This window comes from Megalobrama amblycephala, linkage group LG23 (assembly GCF_018812025.1).
Source record: "Megalobrama amblycephala isolate DHTTF-2021 linkage group LG23, ASM1881202v1, whole genome shotgun sequence".
NCBI classification, from domain to species: domain Eukaryota; kingdom Metazoa; phylum Chordata; class Actinopteri; order Cypriniformes; family Xenocyprididae; genus Megalobrama; species Megalobrama amblycephala.
In genome coordinates, this window is record NC_063066.1 from 25576013 (window position 1) to 25588290 (window position 12278).

General features: G+C 35.9%; 1 protein-coding gene and 1 long non-coding RNA gene across 3 annotated transcripts in view; one reads left to right on the forward strand and one right to left on the reverse strand.

Moving 5' to 3' along the window:
• Nucleotides 1-11328, forward strand: part of b4galt1l (DP-Gal:betaGlcNAc beta 1,4- galactosyltransferase, polypeptide 1, like) — a 30132-nt gene extending 18804 nt beyond the window's left edge. For both annotated transcript variants that reach the window (XM_048175585.1, XM_048175586.1), the window contains 3 exons: nt 5684-5806; nt 9212-9316; nt 9492-11328. In XM_048175585.1, coding sequence (XP_048031542.1) covers nt 5684-5806; nt 9212-9316; nt 9492-9621 — 358 coding nt within the window. In that variant the 3' untranslated portion in view covers nt 9622-11328. The remainder of the gene's footprint in view (nt 1-5683; nt 5807-9211; nt 9317-9491) is intronic.
• On the reverse strand, nt 1041-5964 carry LOC125258645. Its single transcript, XR_007182659.1, has 2 exons — nt 5871-5964; nt 1041-1116 (listed from the first exon to the last, which is right to left on the reverse strand). It is a non-coding gene; the product is annotated as an uncharacterized LOC125258645 (long non-coding RNA).
• Nucleotides 11329-12278: the final 950 nt, after the last annotated feature.

Here is a 12278-nt window from a genome sequence, read left to right on the forward strand (position 1 = left end):
ATACAGTTGATTTAACCTGGTCATATTTAATCCAGAATATCCTTTAACTCCAGGTTATTCCAGCAGGATTTTGACCTGTAGTAAATGAGTCACTTTAGATAAAACCATCAGATAATTGATAAAATAGTGGCGTTTGGGTGGGAATATTCTAGCGACGTCACACATGATTCAGATTAGGGCCCAGTGAGAGCTCAGTTCTGTCTAAAGTAAAACTGTAGCTCGTTGGAACGGCTTGTACCAGTGACCTCCAGCACAAGCTTTGTGTAATGTGAGTATGATGTATGTGAAGGCGTGTTTGTGTTCACGTGTGTCCTTTTGTATTTACGGTCTGTAATGAGGAAATTATATCTGATAAAGGTTAGGTTTTAAACTCCCACACACTGAAACAATTGTGCTTCTCTTTTGTAACATGTCGGCATCTTTTATAAAGTCTTTACAGCGTTCACCACTGTTAGCGTTTGCCCCAGGAACCGGGCAGCTTTTTTCTCAGACAGAACTTCAAAAGCATCTGGATGTAATTTGTAATTTTCAAGAGTTACCTTGTGGAAGAACGTCATACCAGGGCCAGGACCTGATGTAGAATAGTGTTTTACTCATTTATTTCAAACAGAGACACCTTTGTGTTTAGCTGATTTTGTAGAAACTGTAATCTTGTATGCAAAATAGCAACCCAATCATAATCGTAATCATAATCCAAATAATAACGTTTGTGAATATTGGACAGACCTTTAACCTAAAAAAGGATGTTTTTGCATACTTTCCTCCATAATTGTCCTGTTTAAATTTGAATGTATTTAAATGCACCCCACCCCCACCCCTCTGTATATTATTTTTGCTTTACTTTGAATACATGTGTAACCCAGGTCATTAACCTAGGTCACTAGCATTTATTGGCAATCTTATATAACTATTATTGTTATAAAATATATAAATATATTAAAAAGAAGAAAAATGCAGGGAAATTGCTTTATAAATTAAATTCAGAAATGCTCTTGAGCCGATTGGTGAGGTTTTTTTTTTTTTTTTTTTTTTTGTGAGAATTGTGTTCCTGAATCCTGTCCTTGCTGAATATTCGTATTCCGGTCGGGACTGGCGAGCCATTCCATCATTTCGTACCTGGAAACAGAGAAAAGTGCGTGAAGTTTTTTTCTACCTGGATCTTCAGTGGATCAAACATTGTTTTTCTCTCTCCTGGATTTAATTTTTTTCCACCTTTTGATGAACATTGCTTTATATTGTTGAACTTGAAATTGAGACACTGATCTTAAACTCAACTGGACATTTAAGACTAAGTTGAATGGAAAAACTGAAGCTCATTATTGTGAAATTGATTTTAAACGAATTTAAAATATAAATGTCTTTTGAGGATCTGATTTCGAAACTGAGACACTGATTTTGAAATTCAGTGTGTGAAATTTATTATTATTTTACTATTTTATTTATTTTTATTCTGAATCTGAACCTTGATTTGGGTTTTTGAATTTTCATACCCTTTTGTTATTTTGGGTTTTATTATTCAATTCACTTGTTATTTGATTGCCAATTTAAAAGAGAAGGATTGAAGACTAAAAATAATCAATCAAAACAATATACTACATTCTTTGCTCAATTGATTGACTCTATTCTTTATTCTACCTTATTCTGTGTGATTAATTGATTAGAGACTATTACTAGATTTTACTATTATACTTATTACTTTTGCTCCCGTGAGACGATTCTTAACTTCTGATTCTGGTCCACAAGAATCCCCAGTGGTTTGCGTGGTTCCGCAAGTGTTTTATGCAGTGACCTAGGGTTTGATAGAGTGCTACACACTAGTATGACCGCGTTACACATGTTCATTTTACCTGGTTGCAAGTTTGCATTTTCTAAATTGATAGTTGACCCAAAAATTTGTTCTGTCAATATTTACTCAGCCTACTCATGTCCAGACCCGTTTCAATGCAATTGGAGATTCAAGCATCAAAACGGATGCAAAAACACCATAAAAATATATCATAAAATGGCTTGTGCTGTATTTCAAGTCGTCTTTAAACATACAATAGCTAGGGCACTTAATTTTTTTTTTTTCCAGTAAATTATGACTTCAGATTGAAATCTATCATTTAGATTATGTATAGATTGGTAGTTAGTCATGTAGGCTATTTTTATGATTCTTTTATCATGCAGGTTTGAAAGTCACAAGATTAACAAAGTAATGACAGAATTTTCTTATTTGAAAATTCCTTGTAAAGCTGCTTGGGTAACAATCTCCACAAATATTGATATTCCATTTTATCATAGCCAGTGTTGGCTGATGCACTTCCTTTCTTCTTCAGTATGTTTAGTAAAGAATATGTGAATTAATCTAGTGATTTACAATAGGTTTTAGCAGCAAAGCTGTACATGAATCCATTTTGGTGTTATTAGTTACAACTCACAATAGAAGCTTCAAGTGGTGATCTTGTGGTTACATGCTGATGATCAGGAGGGTATTCCAGAAAGCAAGGTTATATTATCGTCACATACCCTGAACTATTGGTTGATTAACCCAAACCTTGCTTACTCGAGGTATGCTGGTTCCAAAAACGCGTCCGGAAGTAAGTTCAGCCAACCCAGAGTATGTTCCCGGTTAACACACAAGACATTCTCAACAGAGTGAGGAATCGATGATTCACCATGGAAACAGATGCTAAGAAAAAGTGCTGCACTCTACTTGCTTCTTCTATTGTTGGTGATTTACATAGTCTACATGCTCCTTCTAATGGTGATTTACATAGCCTACTTAGTGCACATCGCCACCTATCTGGTAGTTGTGCAATCATTTTTTTAATTTAATAAGTAATCTTTATTCACCTGAGAATATGAATTATATTGCTTATTATTAGATATCACACATGTATTTTATTATAGAAATACATTTTAGCATGGAAAACGTCCCATTACAAAATGGAAAAATACAAAAAACAAATTGAATGCAGATTCTTGTGAGATGACAAAAAGATAAATAATAAATGTATTACAATTAAATAAACATTTAAATATTAACTTGTTTTAATCGTGCTTTATAATATATATATTAGAGGATGTTGTACAAGTTGTTGTACAAATGTTTTTGTATATTCGCCCAAAAATGAAAATGACTTCTTATGATTTTCATTTATGGGTGAACTAACCCTTTAAGCAAACTAACCCTGGAACATTACTTGTTCCAGAGCAGGTTCAGAGAGGTAGTTGCTATGCCTACTTACATTCCCTGAAAGTTACTTACTCTTAAACATACCCGGGTACAGAATGTCTCACAACCTGCTTTCTGGAATACACATTTTTGGAAGTCAGTGAGGGTGTGTGGTTAAAGGGATGGGATGATCTAATGCTGTGTTCATGTCACATTGAAATTAAAGAATGTAACTACAGGATAACAACTTTTTTCAAATTAAGAGATAAGTGAGACTCAAATTGTTTGTTTCTAGATTAAAGGTTTGTTCACCCAAAAATGGAAAATTGTGTTATCTACTCACCCTCATTCCTACCTGTATGAGTTTATTTGCTGAACACAAAAGAAGATATTTTGAAGAATGTTGATAATCAAGCAGTTGACAGAAGCCATTGACTTCCATTGTAGGATAGTCAACAGAAGAAAGAAACTCATACAGGTTTGGAACAACATGAGGGTGAGTCATTGATGACAACATTTTCATTTTTGGGTGAACTATCCCTTTAATGCAAACACCAAAATGGATTCAACTGTAGATTAGCTGTTGTTGCTGATTTTATCTTAGCACTAAAATTGTACATTCTACTGGTCCTGGAAAACCTTGAAATATCAGGGAATTTCAAAAGTGTAATTTCCAGTCCTTGAAATGTCAGCATTTTAATAGTAATAATTATTCTACTTGTGTCCAGATTTAAAGTATTTATTTGACTAGAAATCTCTTTTTTTCGATTGTGATCCCTATAAAATAATAATAAAAAAATAAAAGTCCTAATTAAAATACAATAATGCAATATAATTGTTATTATTTTAGCCTAGTTCATTTGAAATGGTCCTGTTTTGTTTTGTAACAAATTCATTTTTAAAAGTTCAAATATTAGATACATTTTGGTGTGTGTATGTATGTAACAAGAGGACATTGCTTAAACTGAAAATTTAATGTCAACTACTAAATTTTTTTTAACAATATATTTAATAAATATGTAATCAATACATTACATAAATATTTTTTCAGATATTCAGTGCCTTTAGAAAATCATCATACCTCTTTGAAATAGTTACTTTATTTGTCGAATAGCCTGAAATCAAAAGCCATTAAAAAAAAAAATAAATAAATAAACTTTTTCCAGCTTTATTTAAAAAAAAAAAAAAAAAAAAGAGAGAGAGAAAGGCAGCAGTTCTGAAAATTAATAAAAAAAAGAAAAATACCCCCCCCCCCCCTGAAAAACTAGAATAACAGGGTTGGAAAAGTCATTGGTCCCCTGTTTTAATACTTCATAAAGCCACCTTTTGCTTTAATCAAAGCCATTCATCTTTTTGGATATGTCTGTACTAGCTTTGCACACCTAGACTGGGGAATATTTACCCATAGATACATTTTGTGGTGCGTTGCAATGGACTGCTCTCTTCAAGTCCATCCACAGATTTTCTATCGGATTTAAGTCAGGGCTCTGACTTGATTACTCAAGGACATTCACCTTCCTTTCCTTAACCCATTGCGTTGTTCTTTTGATGGTATGTTTTGGTTCATTGTCATGTTGGAAGATGAATGACCTGCCCATCTTCATCTGTCCAGCAGAGGGATGCAGGTTTTCCTCAAGAAATTGGATGTACTTGGCAGCATCCATTTTCCCTTCAATCCTAACCAATCACCCAGTCCCCCCTGAGGAGAAACACCCCCACAACATAATGCTGCCACCACCATGCTTCACAGTAGGTATGGTGTGTTTTGGGTGGTGTGCTATGTTTGTTTTTCACCAAACATAGCGCTGAAAGAAAGAAGCCTTTCCTGAAAAAGTGCCATACTCTGTTTCGTTTGCGTTATGCAAAAACACACCTGGAAAAACACACATCTGATTAAACCAAATTTGACTTTTTTGGACTGAACTCCAAGTGCTGTGTTTGGAAAAACCTGCGTTCCTCTGCTAGACAGCTGAAGATGGGCAGGTCATTCACCTTCCAACATGACAATGATCCTAAATGATGATCAATGATCCTGTTGCCTTTTTCTTTTTTGTTGCAAGGCCAAATTTGAAGATGAAGCTGGAAAATGTTTTTTTGTTTTTGTTTTTTGGAATGGGTTTTGATTTCACGCTGTATGACAAATAAAGTAACTATTTCACCGTTATAGATAATGCATCTCTGGTCACAGTGTGTATAGTTTGGTTAATAGTATCTCACACCATCCGTGTAAACTGCCATCCATGTTTGCTGACGGCTAATTATTGCTATGGTTATCTCTATATCAACCATCACACGTGTGGGTTAGCACGAGTAACACGTCCTTTACTGACTAGCTTGCAGCAAAACACAGGCAGCAGATGCTTACGGCCTGAAGTTCGGCCCCCTGCCAGTTCTCATTAGTGCACTGTTATTTCCCTGCAGAGAAACACCAAGCTGCATGCTGCACTTCTTCTGCACCTGACCTAACAACTGCCACACAACACGCAACTGTTCCTCATACTTTCTATCTCTGTCTGTCTCCAACAGGTTGCCATACAATCAGTACTTTGGTGGCGTGTCATCGCTGAGCAAAGAACAGTTTCTGAAGATCAACGGCTTCCCAAACAACTACTGGGGCTGGGGAGGGGAAGATGATGACATATATAACAGGTTCGAAAACTCTTCTAAAGAAATATTTCTCACAAAAATGACAGTACTGTCTTTATTTACTCACCCTGGATCTCGTTCCAAATCCATTTGCTGATTGGCACACACAGTTTTAGAGGATTTTCACAGATTTACACTATAAAACAAGTTTATAGTTCATGGCCTGTCAAGGAATAAAAACATAAAAGGACTGTAAAAGCACCATAAAAGTAGTTTATATGAAAATGTGAAACGTCTTTGCTTGCGTTGGTGTACACCCACGTTCAAATACATATGGATGAAAGTGAATGGAGTGTGAAGTTTAGTGTTAACGCCCCTTTCCACTAAAAAAAAAAACAGTTTGTTTTCGTCCTAGAGCCGAGTTCATGTCTGCCTTCTAGTGCAATAAACCTAGGAAACCTTTGATCCAGAAAAAAACGGAAACGTACGTTCAGTTGAGGGTTCCGTTTTTAAGCCTCACATCCTGTTGCTGTGCTGTCAGCATGGCATTGTCTAGTCAAAAATCTCAAGCACATGATACAGAGCACATACTACCATTCAAACATTTGGGGTTTGGGGTTTTTACTTTTATTCAGCAGTGATGCATTACATTGATTTAAAGTGACAGTAAAGACTTAAATTGTTGCAATTTTTAAAAACAAAAACAAAATGCTGCTCTTTTGAACTTTCTAATAATGAAAGAATCCTGAAAAAAAAATATTATGGTTTCCACAAAAAATATCAAGCAGAACACCTGTTTTGAACATTGATGATAATCATAAGAAATATTTCTTAAGCAGCAAATCCGCATATTAGAATGATTTCTGAAAGATCATGTGACACCGAAGACTGGAGTAATGATGCTTTGCCATCGCAGGAATAAATTGCTTTTTAAAATATATTCAAATAGAAAACAGTTATTTTAAATGGTAAAAAATATTTCACAATATTGCTGTTTTGCTGAATTTTGGATCAAATAAATGCAGCCTTGGTAAGCAGAAGAGACTTCTTGTAAAAACATTAAAATATCGTACGAAAAATCATATCAATCAAAAACTTTTGAGCGGTAGTGTATAATAAAATGAAAGCTAAAATAGAAATTTCAATATATTGCTGTTTTTACTCTATTTTTAAATAAATGCAGCCTTCTACTTTGTCAATAAATAAATAAATCTTACTGACACCAAGCATTCGAATACTAGTGTAGCTGAACTTTATAGCGTATTATTAGCAAAATGCCCTGGTTCTATGTTCCTTATAGTTCTGCTACAAGCAGGAAGGGGCAGATAAAACCTCTTGTCAGCTTATCAGGGTGCAGACAGTAGACAAAAGCTGCCAAAACGTCTTATTTGCATGTCACTGAATACTTTCCCACAGCTGTCTTGTTTTTCATGTCTACTACTTCTATTTTTGCGGGCCACTGTAATTTAAAGGATAATGGAGAGTTGGACCGGATTAAAAAATATTGTGAACTTACATCACCCACATGAACACCTGCATTTGTCAGCAGAACAAAATGTTCTTGACCTGGAATTATCAGCATGCTGGCTAACCATGCTAAAACCATGCTGGTAAGAATGCGTATCGTGACGTTGCCACTCGGGATTGTTTCGCCTGGATACCAGTTTCTCTGTAGTTAGCCAGGCGCACTATTTAAGTGAAGTCAACACAAGTTAATAATAGAAATATCCAATCATCCTCCATAACGCGGTCGCTATTTACATCTCATACCATCTGTAAACTCCTGTGTTATAAAGGCAATGGCTGATGCATTTGTGTTACATTCCAAATAGCGGCCGTTATTAGCCCCAAATTAGAGAATTAAACTGTGCCTGCAGGCTAGGTCGAATTGGTATGGAATGGTAAGGGATAGTTCACCCAAAAATGAAAATTCTGTCCTCATTTACTCACCCTCTTCTAAATCTGTACTAGTTTCTTCTACTGATCACAAAAGAAACTATTTTGAAGAGTGTCAGAAAACAAACCGTTGATTGACCCCTTTTGACTTCCATAGTATGACAAAAAAAAAATATATATATATATATATATATATATATATATATATATATATATATATATATATATATATATATATATATATATATATATATATATATATATATATATATATATATATATATATATATATATATATATATGTATACACTATGGAAGTCAACTGGTTGGTTTCCGACAATGAAAAAACTGTGAGTAAATGATAGAGCTGCATTATATATCGTATTAGCATGGATATTAGATAGTCGCATCGCAGCATGTGCAATGTCAAGTAGTGATCGTAGTTGAAATGAGGCAACAGGAAATGGCATGCTTTACACTGTAATTCACACCCTGAAACACATTTAAATATGCCATGAAGTACCAAATATGTTAGAAACATGTTAAATCATGCAACACTTGGCTAAGTGCTAATGTATGCGATTAACACCACAAAACAGGAAGTTGTTGTAACTCAGGCATACGATGTCCAATCTGCCACAAACTTCACGTGTTTGAGAAGAGTCCTGCCCTGAACACATCTACATGACAATATTCAGTTATAGTAATAACGCCACCCACTGGCAACAGGAAGTGACGTGTTTAACACTCTGATGCACTACTAGCAACATACTAAAATATGCAATTGAGTACTAAACATGCTAGAAACATTCTAAAACATGTTAGCAACACTTAGCTGAGTGCTAAAGCATGCTATTATCATCATGAAACAGGAAGTTGTTGTAACTCAAGCATACAATGTCCGATCTGCCTCAAGCTTCACATGTTTGATAAGTGCCCTGGCCTGAAGACATCTACATACCAAAATTTAGTTAGTCATAGTGCCACCAGCTGGCAGCAGGAAGTGTGGCAAATACAAATGACTGACGTAGTCCTCCTATATTTATATACTTAAATGGTTATTGCCCAACGTGCTCTGTTTTCCTAAAGCCACCGGGTGGCGGTGGCACGGGTGCGAGGGCCCATTCATTGATGCTTGCTGCTTTTATTTAATTTGTATCTTTGTTCTATTGCATTTATCTATGCTTTTAGTTTTTCTATGGAGATTCATTCCCTTATAAAATCACACCAATCATTCTAGAATGATTAATTCTTTCCAAATAGAGCCATTCATCTGGTGAAACTGTTTTCATATCGCAATATATATATATATATATATATTGCAGAAAAACAAACCATCGCAATGTCAGTTTTTCCCAAAATCGTGCAGCCCCAGTAAATGATGACAGAATTTTAATTTTTGGGTGAACTGTCCTGAGAACAGTTGAGAGCAGCCTGATGGTGGAAAAGCAGCTAATGTCTGTGAACTGATATAACATGAACTAGATGTATTAATTATGGATGTTTATTCTCTACACATACATACAAGAGTGTTCAATCAAATCAATTGAAAAGCACTGCATGTTTTCACAGGGTTACCTCCAGAGGGATGTCGATATCAAGGCCTGATGGGATCATCGGAAGATGTAGAATGATCCGTCACGATCGAGACAAACAAAATGACCCGAATCCACAGAGGTACCTAAACATATTACAGCTTTCTGACACTTTATGTTGAAATATGTTGCAACAATACATTGTCAGATGAGTGACTGCTTTGTTAAATGGTTAACAAGCAAATAGAAGCCACTTTTAAAACTACTTTATGCCCTCTTGCTCTGTGGAATGTTAATCATGTCATTTCCTGTGACAGGTTTGACCGAATAGCTCACACAAGGGAAACGATGACAAGGGATGGGATCAATTCCCTAACATACACAGTTGTTCAAATTGAGAAAGACCAGCTATTCACCAAAATCACAGTTGATGTGGGAAAACCATGATTCCTGTGTAGAGACCAACTTAAAACTGAGCGAGACCGAAGCACTGGCTGTCGAAACCAAATGTGCCTTGATATATCAAGTCAAATGGACAATTTTCAAAGTGGATTATATATTTTTAAAAAGATGAGTAAGTACTTAGAAATTTTTGTTTTGCCATCTTTGCACACTTGATGGTGAACACAGGGGTCCGGACTCCTTTTGCCCAGTGTATAAGAACTGTTCGGCTGCTAAAGGAGACACACAAGGGTTTAATGTTGCCTTCAAGAGGTGATGGGCCAACCTTGTTCTGTCTCAGATACTTCTGCTGAGGAAAAAGACTTTATTTTGAGCCATTTGATGGAAGCAGCATATTAAAATGATCCGAATTCAAAATGTTCTTGTGGTGGGACAATGAATGTGAGTTGCTGTGTATGGGATTATTTAGTTTGTACAAAAGTGAATATTTAAAGCATAGTCGGCAAGCTAAGCAATGCAAAAAAATCTGGGCTATACCAATCAAGGGCTTTGGATATTTTATAATCGTATACCGAACCGGCATTTTTGGGCTGTCACATATTTGTTTACTTTTATTACGAATTGCATCTCCTTATCTTGTTGCTGTACCAGGTTATTTGTGTTTTACAGAGCCTTTTAAATGACTTCTCTCATTGTTAGGTATGAGATGTCTGAATGTATTGGCCTGCATTGATGCGTATTGGACCATGATCTTGTTTGCTGGAGCACCAAAGTGCCTTGCAGCATTGCATCTTAAAAGCCATTAAATTCCTCCCTTATGTTTGGTGCATTATCTTTGCTGTGTTTGAATTCTATCAAATCAAATGCAGCACTATCAGGTCAAACTTTCAGATTTGTTTTGTTCCATTTTGTTGTTTTTAGTCCTTTATTGCATCGTGAATTTCTCAGATCTATGCTGGTTATTAAGGGCACAAGAATATTCAAGCTCTCTACTGTAATGAACACATGAAGCCATGGATAACTTTGCTGAATTGACCTGTTGATACTTGTATTTTTTTCTCTCTCTCTCTCTCTCTCTCACATGTGCTGGTCTGCTCTTAAATTCTTCTTTTGAACAAAGAAAACAGTGTTTTATTTTAAAACCTATCATTGTGGAAACCAAAAATGCCTTTCAACTCTGTCAGGGGACGAAATGCAGATGAAGCAAATGAATGTATGTCAGCTGTTTGCTCAAGTGCTTTTCAAGATGGCAACTAACAGCCCGTACACAATGTACAGAATGTTTAAGTTGCGCAGCCAAATTTTTTTTTTCCTCCGTGCCTAGCACCCCAAAAGACCTATAGTTTTTCTTTCCAGCTTAAAAACTCTCCCATGCCTTATATTAAAACTCCTTTGCACCAGGAAAGAAAACTACCTCTCCACGCGGCACAGCACTCGCAAGCAGAAAGGATTAGTGCCTAATGCTGTCTCTCAAACCAAATGCTTTGGCAAAAAAATCTTTGGCTTTTTTCCCCCCCTTAGGTCAGTTAAAATGAGGTTTAAATCAGTTTAGACAATGGTCTTTGTTTAAGGGCCAGCACATAATTAACTTAAGTTTTCTTTTTCATTGTTTGATTTTTCTGTTTTTCCAACACAACTTTTTTGTTTTCCTTTTTCGATGCCTATGTTCCCCTTACTTAAGTGTAATGCAGTGAATAATTAACTTAATTTTGGAATTATGGAAATTAAATAATTAAATTGTGTTTGATTTAACTCCACTTGTCACTTTAATGTGTCCTGAATTGAAACAAAATGTGTAACGTGACCTGTTCGGCAAGAGGCAGTCCACATCAGCTGAAGAGAACTGATAAACAGTTATAACTTTCCATGCACGCAAACCAGTTAACCCTTGCCTAACCACCGACCTGGCCTCAGAGCTAATGGTTTATTCCTCTAGTTAGTAACATAAAAGTGATGAATGAATGGATAAATGTAATAATTTTCCTCTCTGAATCAGATAACACATCAGATTGCAGTGTACTGATGTATTATTTTTAACTGCCAAAAAAAAACTTGTAATCAGGAAGTTCTCATAAACAATAGGCCATGCTTTGCTTTCCTCATGGTGGGAAGTATGTGAACTTGATCCATTGCCAATGAGAATGTCATTAGCTGGCACTGTAGTTAATGTTCAGTTAAGTGTTTTTATTAGGCAAAGCATATCCATGTGATTCTGCTTCTGCTTACATGATGCAGCACTAGGCTATACATACGTTTTTGCATGTAGCGTATTTTAACTACTCTAACAGTGAATCTGAAGTTAAAGGTGCTAAAGAGGATGTTTTGTTTTATACATTTTTGCAATATTACTTGAAACTGTCTTTACTAACTGATAAAAGACTATTTATTAGGTGCACTGAAAGTAATAATATTAATATACATCATCTGTGCACGAGGTAGGGCCTTAAAAACATCAGCCAATCGACTGGCCCTCTGGCTTGTCAATCACTGCCGTGACGTTCCTTGTGAGAGACGTGCGCGGATTGGCTCTCTGGCTTGTCAATCACTGCCATGACGTTCCTTGTGAGAGACGAGCGCGGCTGTGCGCTCCAGTAACTTTCCACACTCCACAGGCGCTGCATGCAATGTTTTTGTCAGGAGACAGGAATAACAACTGCAGATTATGAGTTACCTGCGGTGAGTCTGACATAATGAATCCACTA